General features: G+C 42.5%; 1 protein-coding gene across 2 annotated transcripts in view; it reads right to left on the bottom strand.

Moving 5' to 3' along the window:
• The window catches only part of LOC308320885 (septin-4-like), a 28,657-nt gene that overhangs the window by 12,419 nt on the left and 174 nt on the right, over positions 1–16,064 (bottom strand). Inside the window, exons 1-5 of one of the 2 annotated variants that reach the window (XM_080771595.1) lie at positions 16,021–16,064; positions 1,562–1,658; positions 1,344–1,430; positions 880–1,003; positions 314–448 (exon numbers count right to left, since the gene is read on the bottom strand). The exon at positions 16,021–16,064 is cut by the window's right edge and continues 174 nt beyond it. In XM_080771595.1, the coding sequence (XP_080627721.1) occupies positions 314–448; positions 880–1,003; positions 1,344–1,430; positions 1,562–1,658; positions 16,021–16,064 (487 nt within the window). Of the gene's footprint in view, positions 1–313; positions 449–879; positions 1,004–1,343; positions 1,431–1,561; positions 1,659–3,046; positions 3,117–16,020 lie in introns of those variants that run through there. The other variant, XM_080771594.1, reaches the window with a different exon arrangement.

Here is a 16,064-nt window from a genome sequence, read left to right as displayed (position 1 = left end):
ACAGTTGAATGCAGCAGCTTTTCAGTCAACTTATGTCAAGACCAGCTAGGGGTCTTCACTGTTTTTTATGGCCAAGGACCCCTTAACTGAGAGAGAAGCAGGGACCCCCCACTTGTTCAGTTGTATAAAATTGTGTTGCAGATTAAACCTTTTCATACATTTCATAGATAGATTTTAGAGCACTGTCAGTGTATTTTAAGACAGAGACAACCTCTGCTGATGACTAGAAAGCAACATTAGCTGTGTGTGTGTGTGTGTGTGTGTGTGTGTGTGTGTGTGTGTGTGTGTGTGTGTGTGTGTGTGTCATACATACCCGTGTCCAAAGGGTGAGATGAAGTAGAGACAGCAGTGCACACGGTTATCCTGGATGTTCTTGCGGTTGAGGCCACTCTCGTCCCTGAAGTACTGTTCAAACTGCTGGTCAATGTAGTCCGCCACCGACTTCCAGCTGGGACACACAAAACACAGAGACAATCATGAATGAAATACAACAATTAAATATTTGGCGGAATTAGCTTCTTCGATTCTTTTTCTTTCTTTGTATCTGCAATAATAAATTATTTGGGAGCCATTTCTCGACATGTATAATGTTCGGGAAGCCGCAGAATTCTTCATGTGGGTACGGTTTACTTGAAGCATTTCATGTTGGATGGTGAGCTACAGTATGAGCTGAGCAAGGCTATGTTCAGACTGGTAGCCCAAATCAGATTTCTTTTAATCAACTCTGAACAGCAAAAAACAACAACATGATCTTGACATGACGTTTGACTCGTAAACGTATAGATCTGACAACGGTTAAAACATATTCGTGCTACGAAGTATAGGGGTACATCATCACACATTAGGACTGTGTGTGATGTGTGCGCGTATGGATCTTACCATTCAGTGTTGTTCACAGCGTCCCCGAAACCTGGCGTGTCCACGATGGTGAGCTTCAGCTTGACGCCTTTCTCCTCGATGTCCACTGTGTGTTTGGTGATCTCTACTGTCTGAGTGATTCGCTCTACAGGGGGAGAGGAGGAGACACACCATTGGTCTACCAAAAGCATTTAAACAATCATCGTTGCCGTTTTGCAGAAACTTCTCCATATAACATATTTATTTATTTTTCCCTACGCCTACGTGATCATACAACAGCGTCACACAACAGCATCAAAAGCTCAAAAGGCCGTGCAAAGATGCGCGTTTCGAGCTTGTAGAACAGTAACCATTTTGGACATATGAGGTTTCCACACGACAGAGACAAAATGCTTTTTGTAAAAAACAAATACATGAAACATTCAGGTTTGTGAAAGTGTGAAGAAATGGTATCAAAGCTAATGAAAGGACACACTAGCACACACCTTCAGCATTGAGAAGTTTCCTGTCCTTGTAAAGATCTGTGAGAAACAGGCTGTTGACCAGAGTGGACTTTCCAAGACCGGACTCTCCTTTGAAAAATAAAATGGAAACAACAGAGAGAAAAAATTGATTTGAGACCCTGGAATGCAGGATAATTGTATGAATGAATTGTATGATAACCAATGATATTCTATGGTTATGCGGTTATACTATAACTCACCTGCGACCATGAGAGTGAAATCAAAGCCCTTCTTGACAGATTTGCGGTGCACCTGGTTTGGCAGTGTGGCGAAACCCACATATTCCTTGTCCAGGTCCTGGAAAACATAAAACAGACAAAACACAGGGAGCAGGTCGGTCAATAATCACCATTAGAAGAAAGCTTTTAAACCCCATATGGCTGAGCGGAGTCCCTCAGGGCTCTCTGCCACAGTCTGCCAGTGTCTTCGCTATTTTCTGCGAATGTTTCCACTCAGAGGGTTTAAGTGGTTAAGCAATGTGTGTTGACTGGATCAGTACCATTCACAATGACATAACTTCTGACTGGATCAGTAGGCTACCATTCACAATGACATAACTTCTGACTGGATCAGTAGGCTACCATTCACAATGACATAACTTCTGACTGGATCAGTAGGCTACCATTCACAATGACATAACTTCTGACTGGATCAGTAGGCTACCATTCACAATGACATAACTTCTGACTGGATCAGTAGGCTACCATTCACAATGACATAACTTCTGACTGGATCAGTAGGCTACCATTCACAGTGACATAACTTCTGACTGGATCAGTAGGCTACCATTCACAATGACATAACTTCTGACTGGATCAGTAGGCTACCATTCACAATGACATAACTTCTGACTGGATCAGTAGGCTACCATTCACAATGACATAACTTCTGACTGGATCAGTAGGCTACCATTCACAATGACATAACTTCTGACTGGATCAGTAGGCTACCATTCACAATGACATAACTTCAACAATAGCATGTACAATATTACACCAGGACAAAGAGACAACAGCTTATTTCCAAGAACTGTGACAGCATTGATGCGCACACACACACACGCACACGCACACACACACACACACACACACACACACACACACACACACACACACACACACACACACACACACACACACACACACACACACACACACACACACACACACACACACACACACAACTCTGTTTACTTTGTTTGCCATGGCAAATGCAATATGTGTCATTAGGCAAGTGAAATATATCCAGTGAGTGGTTGGTTTGGTTTCTGGTTTCTTGTTGTCCAACATCTTGCTTTAACATATATTGGATGTACCGGTATTATGGATGTTCACATTTTCAACATACTTTTATGACTTGACTTGTGACGGAACAGTTTATGGCATACTACTGCTGTATTTGTACTGTATAATGCAGCTGTGGTAGCACTAAACGAAATGTTGTATTACAGTTACAGTAACAATAAACATATCATTGTCAGTCAGCTCAATCCTCAACCCAAATTCAAATGAGGCTGCCTCCATATCACCACAGATCAGACTATTTCAGTAATAGCTCATAAAACACTATACAGTAGCTTTGTCAAAGGACTGTATGAATCCATCTCTGTGGGATCAAAGCTCAACACGCGACACAATGACAGACTGTTCCCCGCCTGGATCTCTTGGGTGTGCTGATGACGTTACCTCAGAATAGAAGTAGGGGTCAAATAGACCCCAGGGGCTCTTGGGCCTGGGAGGGGGCGGCGGCATGTCAAATTCCACCACCCCATGTGATGGCGAGCTGGGCTCTGGACCAGAATCGAACAGGACCCTACAAGTCGCAGGCGGCTGCAAAAGAGACGGAGTGTGGGGGCGGTCTTCATCCTGGGTTTCAACGTGTGCTTCATGATTGAGGTGCTCATGGTCTTGGTGGTGGTGATTCTGGGGGTCATGAGGGAGGTGCTCGTGGTCTTGGTGGTGGTGATTCTGGGGGTCATGAGGGAGGTGCTCGTGGTCTTGGTGGTGGTGATTCTGGGGGTCATGAGCGAGGTGCTCGTGGTCTTGGTGGGTGTTATTTTGGGGGTCATGACCATTGTGGTCGTGGTCTTGGTGGTGGTGATTCTGGTGGTCATCATGACTGTGGTGTTCGTGGTCGTGCTGGTGCTCCCCTGGGTGGTGGTCTAGGTCTTGCATGATATTCTCCAACTCTGAGTCCTCTGAGTGGGTCGAATGCTATAGAGGGGGGGGGGGGACCAAGATACAGTGGCAGGAGTAGTAACATGCCGGCAGTGCAGAGGAACGATGGGGTAGGTTCCACAGGGAAGAGCGTTCACAGCACAGGGATAAGTGTTGAGAACATATAGGGATGATATGGGCGACAGTTCAGAACACAGGGATAAGTGAACATAGGGAAGAGGGCAGATGAGGTATCAAGGTCAAGGGGAATATTACACATGGGAGAGAGGGAGAGGGGGGGAGAGAGAGAGAGAGAGAGAGAGAGAGAGAGAGAGAGAGAGCAGAAAACATGTTTTTAGAATGTGTATAGCAGCATTTCTGGGGGTCCAGATTTAAGTTTAGATACCTGAGGATATACGTTTGGATTCATATATCATTAGGGTTTTGGTGCCCAGATACTGTATACTGTACAATTTAGTTTCGGATATAAAGTTGTTTTTGCAATAACCTGAGCTGGTACAGTTGGGATTAGAGATTAAGAAAGGGTGGGGGTGTTTTTGATTTGTGTGTGGTTGTTTTCAATTATTATTAAGTTTATTCCATAAAAGCCAACATGTTTTGACCTCTCAGTCTTCATCAGGAAACCGTGGTCGAAACATTTTGGCTTCAATATGGAATAAATTATTTTTTAAATGTCATATCTCCTCCACATTTTAGAGTGCTCTCTTTCTTTTTTGTTTAAAGCATGTAGAGTTGGATGCCATTACTATGTTTACCTCTAATGCCTCAGTCATAATGCATAAATACATAAAACATTTAAAAGAGATATTGTGCATTTTGTTAGGTGCATGCATACAATCTTGACAAAAAGGCATCAGACGGAGAAAAGGTGACCTAGGCTAGATTCTGGTGGTCAAGAAGAAAGAATAACAGATCCTAATCTTTCAAGTGATCCAGATGTCAAATAAAGCAGACACAGTTAAAAGTCTCAATGACTGTCCTGACTGAGCATCTTGGAAGTGGTCAGATTCTACATTGTGTTTCAAGTGTTGTTGTGGGGGAACAAAAAGGCATTTGTCTGGCTCAGCACTTTCTTTGGCAGACATCCAAGAGACATCAATTCAATTTAGAGTAGCCATGCAGGAGATAAGGGCTATAGGGGAAACAATGTAACAAGGTCTATGATTACAAGGTATAGAGTAAGTTTACATTCAGCAGATCAAAGAGACAAGAAGCATTTTGCGAATTATGCTGCGTTTATCGTTGTTGAAACAAAGAGTGTCTTTGTGGTGGATGAAGCAATAACCAATAAATTCATTTAAATAAATTGATTGTTTGATTTAATTAAGTAAAAGTGGATGCGACTTCATAATGTGGTTATAGTGATGGCAACACAAAAAAAAATATCAGTGGAGACATTTTAGGTTTCTATGTTGACTCAGAGCTCTCGAGGGATTAAAGCCAGAGCTATGCGTACTTGCACACGGATGTCGCGCACCAAAAATAGCCAATCTACAAACACACAATGCACTTATAGTGCAACACATTAGTGGGCTTGTAGATCAGCTGTTATTGGTTCACGATACCTGCGGGCAACTAACATTGAAATACAGGAGTAAAATAGATATAATATGTTGATTTGTGATGTACTGTAGTAAGAAAGTTCCACATGGAATATCCCTTATAGAATTATTTTTAGAAGTGTACTCCCTAAAAATAACAATATCATTAACTCCCTCGACGGAGAATCTTCCTAGACTGGAAATCTCCACTCCCCCCCAATTCAGACCTTTGGTTGAAAGATGCTATGTTATTCTTGAACCTTGAGAAAATTAAATATGCCCTGCGATGCTCTCCAGGAGGATTAACTTCCTCCTGGGGTCCCGTAATAACCTATCTGGATAATCTGTCAAGTCTCCCGAATGCCTCATAGGACTTTACTTTACTTTTCAATGTTGGTATTCCCCTCCTACTCTGCACACCAACCCCTTTCCTCTTTTTGCTCCCTCTCCTTTATTTCTATCTTCTTTCAATCTTTGTTATCAAAGTGGCTATTGCTATTTTATTTTACCTCTATGGTGAAACGAGAAGGTGTCAAAGTTCCAAGTGGGAGGGCGGGGGATTGTTTTGCTGCCGGAAAAAAAATACTTTTAGTTACTCCACTGCGCCCTATACCGATATTGCCAACAGAAAACCTCAAGATTTTTAGTTCCGGTGAAAATTAAAAAAAATACATTTTATGTGTTGTGGGGGTCTCAGAGTGCGTCCATCAAGGAAATATATGGCTTTCTAATTACACAAGCCGCCTTTGTATTGGTGAGTAGGTAAAACGTTCTGGTCTGCATTTCATGTGACGGCAGAAAGAGAACAGTCTCTAAATGCAACGGCAGCAAAGTGCATTAGGCCATGGACCAGAGCTACAGTACTCATCACCCAGCTTACTAACAAACTGCATTGCTAGGCTGAAAATGGCCCTCAGGGTTCACAGAGAGTGTAAAAACCAAAAGGACCCGTATGTCATTTATTCTACCTGTTAAACTTATTTTATTTGTTTTATTCTATTATTTGTTAATACCTACTGCCTTTTGATGTGATTTTATACCTGACGTTCCCTTTTTCATTTCTTTAACCATGACACTTTAACCAGGCACATGAAACTTTGACTTGATATGCCGTGTTCCACCAACAAAACAAGCATTTCATTGCTGTCGGGCAGATTGGCAGAAACATCCCATCTCCATAATAACGATTATTTTTTTCTCGTAAACAATGCCCTCCTCCTTTGTCATACAGTGTCACACAATAAGAAGAAGAATGCCGATATCAGTGCTATTTATTTATTTATTTGTTTATTTATTTCCTGAAATAAATAAATGCCATTTATACATTATGTGAGACACTACACTAAAGTTGATTCTATTCTATTCGATGCTATATCCTATTCTCCTTCTCTTTCCAAAGTAGAATTGAAAGCCTGTCAATAACATAGAGTAAGTACTGCTGCTGCACTATTATTAGTCAAACACAACAACAAAGTAAGTCTGTAATGTATACGTGGCAGGGATCGATGCTCGTATTACCGCAGGTCTCCCGAGCAGCAGAGTGAGTAAAAAGGCGGACGGCTGTCCTACCACTACAGATCAATAATGCACAAGCACTGCAAGGCCAGTGAGGCCGCGTGACTCAAGGAGTCGCCTATGACTGACAATGGGCTGTTGATGCTGATACTCTTTCAATATTATAGTATTTCAGTTCCAATTTTGTCTGCTCATCGTTTTGTTTCATCACGTCCAATTTCACTTGTTTATCCTGTATCCTACGCCATGCGTTGTAAGCTTGTAGATGTGCCATTTTTTAAGATATTTGAATAGGGCTTAAGTGGCTAAATAAAACTAAGTTTGTGTATTTTATTCTGTATAGACTTTTATACTGTATATAGTTTTATACTGTATAGACTTGTTTTCTTGTTCATTGTATAATTCAAGTGAAATGTTATTTTCATGTATTGAAGTTTAATAGCCTATTGCTAAAAAAAAGAAATCTATCAAAAAAGTATTTTTATTTATTTCAAAGTTAAGTTGTCCCCCCCCCCCCCAAAACATTGGTAATCGGTTGAGGTCACTAGCTCTCAGTCATGATGTGGGGTCTGGGTCTGCGAGAGTGTACACAGGCTCCATTTGGGGTCCCAGAGGTAAAACGGTTGAATCATACTGTCTAGGGGTCCCTGAAATGAAAAGGCTTGAGAACCACTGGTCTAGAACTCTCCAAACTGGGGTTCGGACCCAACACTCTAATCCAATACCTCTTCATCTTCATGGTGGTTAGGGAGGCCTCCCTGCTCCTCCTCTGAGGAGTTCTCTGCGTGGTCGCTGTCCTCCATGGCTACTGGGGCTACGCTGCACTCCGCTAACTCACAGAAGGAACCGGGAGCAAAGGAGCGTGCATATGGAACGTGGAAGGTTTAGCGGGGCGAGGAACGGAAGAACAGGGGGACGTGAAAGAATGACAGGACCCCCGCAAGAAGAATGTGCCGTAGGATATTTGGATGCAGGAATGGGGTTGGTTGTTGTATGACGAGAGGAGAAAGTGCATTGTGGTCGTGTACAACAGGACAAACAAGAGGGGAAGTTAACAAAACAAAACAAAGAAAAACAGAAGAACCATGAAATTAATCAAGTACAAAATAATGAGCTACAGCACAGTTGGATCTCCTTATTAGAAATGATATAGTTGCAAGTGTCAAGAATCAACATGAGGACTGATTGGTGCATAATGGCATAAACTTAATTTATGTTCGATGGACATAAACGTGATGGACATCACCCTCCGCCAACCAGTTGCCGTTTATAATCCATGTCTGTCCAGACTAATACAGTACTATCTACTGTATGTAGTGTACATTTAATGAACCTGTTTTTGGGCATAGTGTAGGCTTAGGCTACATATTGATATAATACAGAACGTTTTGTGAGGCCACGGACGGACAGATGTACAACCTGTCTCTGCTGTTGTCAGCAGAGACATAATCAGGCTATGGCAATTAATACAGTGGTCAGAGATCTATCCATCTGTCGTTACTTACTGTACAATAATGTAATTGGCTATTCCACTTTGCACTTAATGTTCTGATATCATCCTGTTTAGTTGAGAGATTAACCAGACAGGCTAAATGACATAGAATAGATCCACATAGAAACACACTTCAGCCAACACAGATTCACCTTTACATAGAACTACTGTATGTGGGTGTTAACCACTTTCAACCTGTCCTCTCTATTTATGTCCATGACAAAGTAGAATATAATGCACAGTAGTTGAGAAATCACTGTTTCAAATGAAGCAAATGCATAAATAAATAAATAAAAAGGTTTAGGGAAAACGGATCATCTTTGTATGTTCTTGGGCTGCATAAACTGCAGCCTTTTTTTTTTTACATTTCAATACTTTCCACCTAGGGGTAAAAAAAAAGGATTCTTATGTGATCCCTACCAGATTTTCCATGATACCACCCAACCATGTTCTAATTCACAACAGTTTTAATTACAACTGGCCATTCGGAGCTTAAGGGTAGCAAATACATTGACAGGCTGCACAAGACCATTGACCTCCTTTCCTGGTCAACAGCTGTAGCACATGGATTGATGTCCGATGGCCCCTTCAACGTGTCCGCTATAGCCTGGGCTGACCCACATAGACGAGCTGGTCAATGAGATCTGCTGACCACTTTGAAGCACAGACATCACAAACTGTTGCTCATTCAACTTGGTATAAACTACAAATACTTACTTACGTATTAGTGTCACTGTTCTGTATACTGTATCCTCATTCTCAAAGACCGAGGCCATACTAATGTCTAATTAGAGACACACATAAGGGTGTTTGGGATGACGTTTTGAAGGATCGTACACAGTGATATCATTTAGTGCACAACTGTAGTGCAGGGACCTGCTCTAACAACCATTGTGCATTGTATGAAAAATGTAGACATGAAATATTTTTTTTTTCAAGCTGCTCCGGAGCCACCAACAGGACCAAATCCATTCACCGTTGTCTGCACCCACACGCAAATACCGTTGATTCCCTTGTCCTATTTGCAATTTTGTATGAATGGGCGTGTGACGCCACTGTATATAAAGAAATAAACGGAGTTGCACAACGGTGTCGCTTAACAAAAAGAACAGATCTTTAATCTAAAGGCCAAACTGCACTAATGCAACTACTCGCAACTCCTTGTAACATGCAACTTGCAACTACTCACAACCATTATCGCCAGGCGTTGTGACTAGTTGCATACTTGCATTGGTGCGGTTTGGCCTTAACAGCACGCATTGTTAGATTAAAGATCCGTTCTTTTCGGCAAGCGACTCCCTCGTGCAATGGAACATACATTGAACTTCAGCAAATGGGCCAATGGGAGTATTATGGTCCGAAAGAGAACAACAACACATGCAACTGAAATTCCAGGTCATGTTACAATGACAAAAACAGACTCTATATGACAGCAGGTTCTAAAACAAACAACTTAAAAGAAGTGAACACACAAAACACCCTCGCAAACACACATGTAACCCCCCCCCCCCAATCTGCCTGATGAAACCTCACCTGCTCTATTCCAGTACCTCGCCTGTTGTATGCTTTACCAGCTCAAACAGCCTCTTGCATCAGTGGAAACAAGCTGTTCTTCATGTACAGTATACCCCACCAGAAGCCTGTCAGTCAGGGGCAGGAATGAGAGGTTGGACGCTTTATAGCCCTCTGTCCCAGAAGGACACAGTGTCCTTCAGCTCCAGTGAGCCCCCAGGGCAGGGACATCGACCCCTCACAGATCATTGTTCACATAGAGGACCCCACTTTGCCCAGTAAAACGCTACAGCTATACAGCCCATAGGCAGACATACCGTCACAGTGAATGCATTTTTATTGGTACATGTAGCCACAGCAGCACTCTTTAAACCCCAAAATAAAAAAAACAATGCACAACACAAACCCGGACGGTTAGCTCACCCGTCTGGGCACCTATGCTGCCAATCCAGCCGGACGGCGTGCCGCGGGTTCGACTCCGAGCCTGATGGCCTTTGCCGCGTGTCACTCCCAATCTCTCTCCCCCTTTCCTGTCTGACTACTGTTCCCTATCAATAAAGGCATAAAAAGCCCCCCCCCCCCCCAAAAAAGCAAAAACAGATGCAATAAAGTCTTCTTTGAGTTCTCCTAGCTCTGTTCCATAGCTCTAATGCGTGCATTAGAGCTATGTTACTATCAACTTCCGCCGCTCGCATGAATGCAGACCAGCCTCTACTCTTTAGTGTAAATAAAAAGAACGTTTTTGCTACTTACCAAACCAAAGGCGGGTTGTGTCAATAGAAAGACTACTTTCCTTAGTGGAAGCACTCTGAGCCCCCCACCACACGTATAAACTGTACTTTTTGGCCAAAAAGGGATTTTGTTTCCACCGGAAAAAAAACATTTTTAGTTACTCCGCTGCGCCCTCTACTGATATTGCCCAGAGAACTGCCTCATAGAGGATATTTTTCCTCCGGTGAAAAAAAAATCCCTTTTTGGCCAAAAAGTACCGTTTATACGTGTGGTGGGGGGCTCAGAGTGCTTCCACTAAGGAAAGTAGTCTTTCTATTGACACAACCCGCCTTTGTTTTGGTGAGTAGCAAAAACGTTCTTTTTATTTACGCCAAAGAGGAGAGGCTGGTCTGATTTCGATTTGAGATTTAAAATTGGAAGTCCCATAGCCTTGTACTGCGCAGGGCAGAATCGTAGAAGCAATAGAAGGATATGGATCAGAGTTAGAGTTCTCCATACTTTCTTTCTCATAAATGTACTGTTGTGGAACACAGGTTTTAGGCTTTTCACCCAATTAAATAATAATGCTATATTATCCTTTAAGTGCCATTCCTGAATAATGAGCTCCATTACTCAGCCACCATGCCTGACATTTCAACTCCTCAGCCGTGCGCGCGCGCGCACACACACACACACACACACACACACACACACACACACACACACACACACACACACACACACACACACACACACACACACACACACACACACACACACACACACACACACACACACACACATATTGAATGGGGGTTCCTGGCACAACATATTATTTTCAGATGGGGGTCCCATGGCCAAATACATGTTAACTCATGGAGGTCCTTGACATGAAAATGTTTGAGAACCACTTGTTTAAACAACATTGGGAAGCAAGCCCAAATACTTTGCAGAAAAACAAGCCCACACTAAGCACCCTTAAGTGGATCTCTGAAGAAACGTATCGCCAAAGTAAAAACTGTAAAAACTGTATTTTATGTACCACTGCACAAGTCCGGCCCTCAATCCACCGGAGTGTGTGATTATCCTCAGTCTTAAAGTCTTAGGTAAGACTTTCAGCCACAGCTGAGAAGGATTTAAGACATAATGAGACCAAGGAATTTCATTATTGATTTGTACCAGTTTGTCTGGCAGGAGCTACCATAGAAATAATACACTATCCTTCCCTGGAGTTTCTTTATCAGACTGCTAGGAGGGATCTAATGGATTTAAACAGAAAGCAGATAACTGCAGATTCAAACAACTCAAGAACAATATACAATCATTTAACCCATTAACCTTGGTGTGCTGTCCCTTTTCTCAAAAAGGGAAATAGACAAGGTTTCACAATAGCAAGATCGGCTTTGTACGCAATTTGTTGTACAACAAAGTAGATAGGAGTTAAGTGATTAATGGTGGTTAGCCGCACTGACGACATCACCCCGTCGTCAGGAACCAGGGCTACTTGGCATGCCTGGCACAAAGCAACCTGGCACACACAGCCTGGCATACAGCCTGCATGGCACACACAGCCTTCTGAAGGAGGCAGACCTCCGGATTAAAGTCCTGTCCGGAACACTCGCTATAGCTCTTTCACAGCCGGACAAACAAAGGGGAATTGGAGACCTGCTGCACTTAAGATTGCTGCAGAACTAAAATAAATGCAGACGATATTATTAGTGATGCGTTCAGTTTTTCCACATACTGAACGTTTCCAGTTTCCACAGCCCTCTCTCTTGGCTTTATTATGTAAGTTTCTTCTGCCAGAATAGAACAAAAGTGCCAGCCCAGTGCATTAGACTATTCCGTTGCCTGGCTTACAGTCCTTGTACTGTATGTTGGCCCAGTCCAGATTCAGTAATGGGCAGTGTAGGATATTTAGGACTGAGCTGGAGTGGACAGTCAATCAATCAATCAATCAATCAATCAATCAATCAATCAATCCAAAATGAGAATCTTCGAGAGCATGATAGCAGCTGATCTGATTAAAGGAATGTTTCACCAGTCACCACCCAAAATGATCTATCAGTTACTTCAGTGTGGTAGTTACTCATGGCTTCACAGGGTGAGTAAGCCAACTCACTGCTTCCCAAACAGTGGGTCGAGTCCCATTTGTAGAGAAAAAACCCCCCATAAAAAGTTTAAATATGGATTCAGGAGCAACGACTTGCAGCAAAGCAGAGAACACAGGCTTGACCCTATTTGAACCCAGAGTGGATTATTAGCTAGCACGCACAGTGAAGCCCATACACGCAAAAAGGAATCCAATCATTTTTAATGACCTCTAATAAGCTCTTTGAAGGGCAAGCGGAAGGTTTATGACTTGGCTATGCTGACCAGGCTTCAATCAAAGGTTGGTGAAGGAAGCCATTGTATCCCAGTATCTATGTATCTCATCAGGAGAGACAAGAGGGGAAAGACTTTAACATGTGGGGGATAGAACAAGACCAAGAAGAGGGACTTTTTTGTGATGATGATGATGCCAGGAGGACCGAGAGCTCAGTTGTTAACCCATTTAGGTCTGATGTCGAAATAAAAAACTTTCGCTCTGAAAGAATATATATATTCAAAGATTTATGCTGCATTTTCACGATAAAAAAATAGCAGACCTACAAGCTCGTAACGCGCCACTCGGTGGCGCGCTATGAGCTTGTAGATCTGCTATTTTTCATTTAATCGTGAAAATGCGGAGAACACAGGCTTGTGTCATTATTAAAGTATAACATATAATGCTTACCGTAGTTAAAACACAGAAAAAAGAAGAGGATCCCGCCCAGAATGGGTTAACCCAAGCAAGTCTCTGAGAAGGCAGAAGCTGTCAAAAGTCAGAACAACATCAACAAATTATGTCGTCTGTCAGGGTGGAAACCTCACATGTCCAAAACTGTTACTTTTCAGGATTTTAGACTACGGAGAAAGGAGGTTTGTGCCCGGCGGACGGTGACGATATGCATTTTACAGTGTGCTGCTATGTAAATGTTGGAGCCTGATGGTGCGTTTGGCAGCTATGCATCGTGTTGATGGATGAAGACTTGTAGCCAGAAACTGCTGCTCTCAAGAGAGAGAGTCCACTTCAAACGTACAACTTAACTGTACTGTATGACATGGGAAATGGATTCAGACGTACCCGCCTAGCATGATGTTATGAAGTATATAGCATGATGAAAGCACATTTCAACTGAGGAGGGGTAGGGGGTTTACTTACTTTTCAGCTACTATAATTATAGCACTTTAATTCAATAAATGCTAAAATGGGTCTCCCTTTTGGCAGGCTGTTTCCCTGCCCATAGACATGCTAAAATTCTGCTTTTATTATTATGTTTTGGCCAGGAAATACTTTCTTAACTCGGTTTGAGAACTACAGCGACGACATCCCAAATGGGGTTTTCTTTTCGTTCCCCTTTATTCACTTGCATGGGGGCCATGCAAATGACCATGCATGTCTTTAAAAATAGCAACAATAGCAGTTATAAACTCACAACGCATCATATGGCAACGCGTTGTTGTGAACTTGTAGATCTGCTACCGTACAATGAAGTATATAGCCTAGTCGTGGCCGAGTGGTCTCATGTTATAAAACATGGCAAAAGACAAAAAATGGCTAGGCGAAAAGATTTGTGGTTTATTTATATATATTTATATAAATATAAATATATATTAATATAGCCATTTATGACAAATGAGAGACCACAACCCGCAACTACCAGTATTTACAGTACAGTACAAGCGACTTTACAGAAAAACAAGGCCAACATAGCTTATAGTAAGTAGACATGGCAACTCTGGTGGTGATGAGACTGTGTGCGTGCGTGCGTGCGTGCGTGCGTGCGTGCGTGCGTGCGTGCGTGCGTGTGTGTGTGAAAGCGATGGTTGTTTGGAGCCCTACAGCAACGTCTCTATGTAAGACAGACTCATGCCCCAGTCAGTCACTGGGTGAGACCATTACACCACACTCACACAAACACATTGGGACACATGCACTTAGTGGGCGATGTCCAAGAGATAGAGGGCTCATAGCATCTCTGTCGGGTGGAAACCTCATTATGTCCAAAACTATTACTTTTCAGGATTCAAATAAAAAGAGTAAAAGCTTCGCTCTGCGTTTCCAGCTTACAGATCAGCTACTTTAGATGCCTTGTGTGACGCTGTAGGATGATGAAGTAGGGCGTTCATTTACAAAAAAATAAACAAAAAAACAAAAAAATGGAGATACGAGGTTTCTGCCCAACAGCAACAATATATCAGCCTCGGGAGTTAAAGCAAACAAATATCCCAAAATATCTGCCATTTGTGAAAGGACTTTTGATTTGAGGACATTCCTCTATGGAATCCAAATGACTGAAATCAGTACTGGCAACTGAGCACTTTAATACCTAAAACTAAAAGTTTGCAAAACTCTAGAAATCTGAAATGAACAGACTGCAACAGGGTTTATAACAACAACAGGTCACAGACAGAGCAAACACAGTCTATGAGTCAACGATCTGTGACTCTACTTTGCTGGAACAATTCATGCACACATACTGAAAACACACCACAATAATGAATGTCACTTTCCTTTGACAGCAGTAAACACAGCGTTTCAATCCAAACAGTCACTTGATTCTTATTTAGCTATTAAGAGTTAGTTAGTGAATGGTAGATGTTCCATTCATAGCGCCTTTCTTTGGAGTGCTTTACAATGTGCATTGTGTTCACCCAATCTCTGACACGCACGCACGCACGCACGCACGCACGCACGCACGCACGCACGCACGCACGCACGGGAAGCTGTGCCTCAGTACTTCCTGAGCCACTGCTGCTCTACCCTTTATGATTAACCTCCAGGGTCTACAGAGGTGTCTTTTCCGTTTTCTGTTATTGTTGTTCATTCGTTGCTTCCCCACAATACGGATGCTTGGCGTTTAAGAGGATAACCCACTCAATTTGATCAATGCACACCGTCTTGATGTGATGTCATACAAGAAAAACACATGTTACATGTTGTTTATCTGAGAAGCATCAACGAATCACGATACAAACACAGCCAACTGCAGGAATGCAAATAAAATGAATTACGTTACAGAGGAGGGAATGTGATATATTCATTCAATCACTAGCTGATCCATTCATTCAGTAACGACGTAACTGTGTCAATCCTTCATTCAAAACAATCCTGGTCACATTCAGGATTCAGCTGAGTGTATTCTAAACTCCTCATGAAGTTAAACACAGGCGTGCACGCACTCTCACGCACGCACACACGCACACACACACACACACACACACACACACACACACACACACACACACACACACACACACACACACACACACACACACACACACACACACACACACACACACACACACACACACACACACACACACACACACACACACACACACACACACACACACACACACACACACACACACACACACTTTATGTTCATGCATAGGATGAACCTAAAGCCCATTGGACAACCTTCATTTCCCCAAGTACAGGAAGGAAAACAAAGACAAAGCAATTAGCTTCACACACAAACACACAAGACAGTGAAAACAGCACACACATGCCGCTAAAGTACAGGAAAGAAAACTATGAAAGCAATTTTAACTTACACACACACACACACACACACACACACACACACACACACACACACACACACACACACACACACACATACCTCAAAGTCACTGTTTGTTTCAGAGATTGCGTCAATGTAATGAT

The sequence above is a fragment of the Protomyctophum bolini genome, assembly GCF_963924005.1.
Source record: "Protomyctophum bolini genome assembly, chromosome: 9".
Classification (NCBI taxonomy): Eukaryota; Metazoa; Chordata; class Actinopteri; order Myctophiformes; family Myctophidae; genus Protomyctophum; species Protomyctophum bolini.
This window is presented reverse-complemented; position numbering and strand designations above follow the sequence as displayed.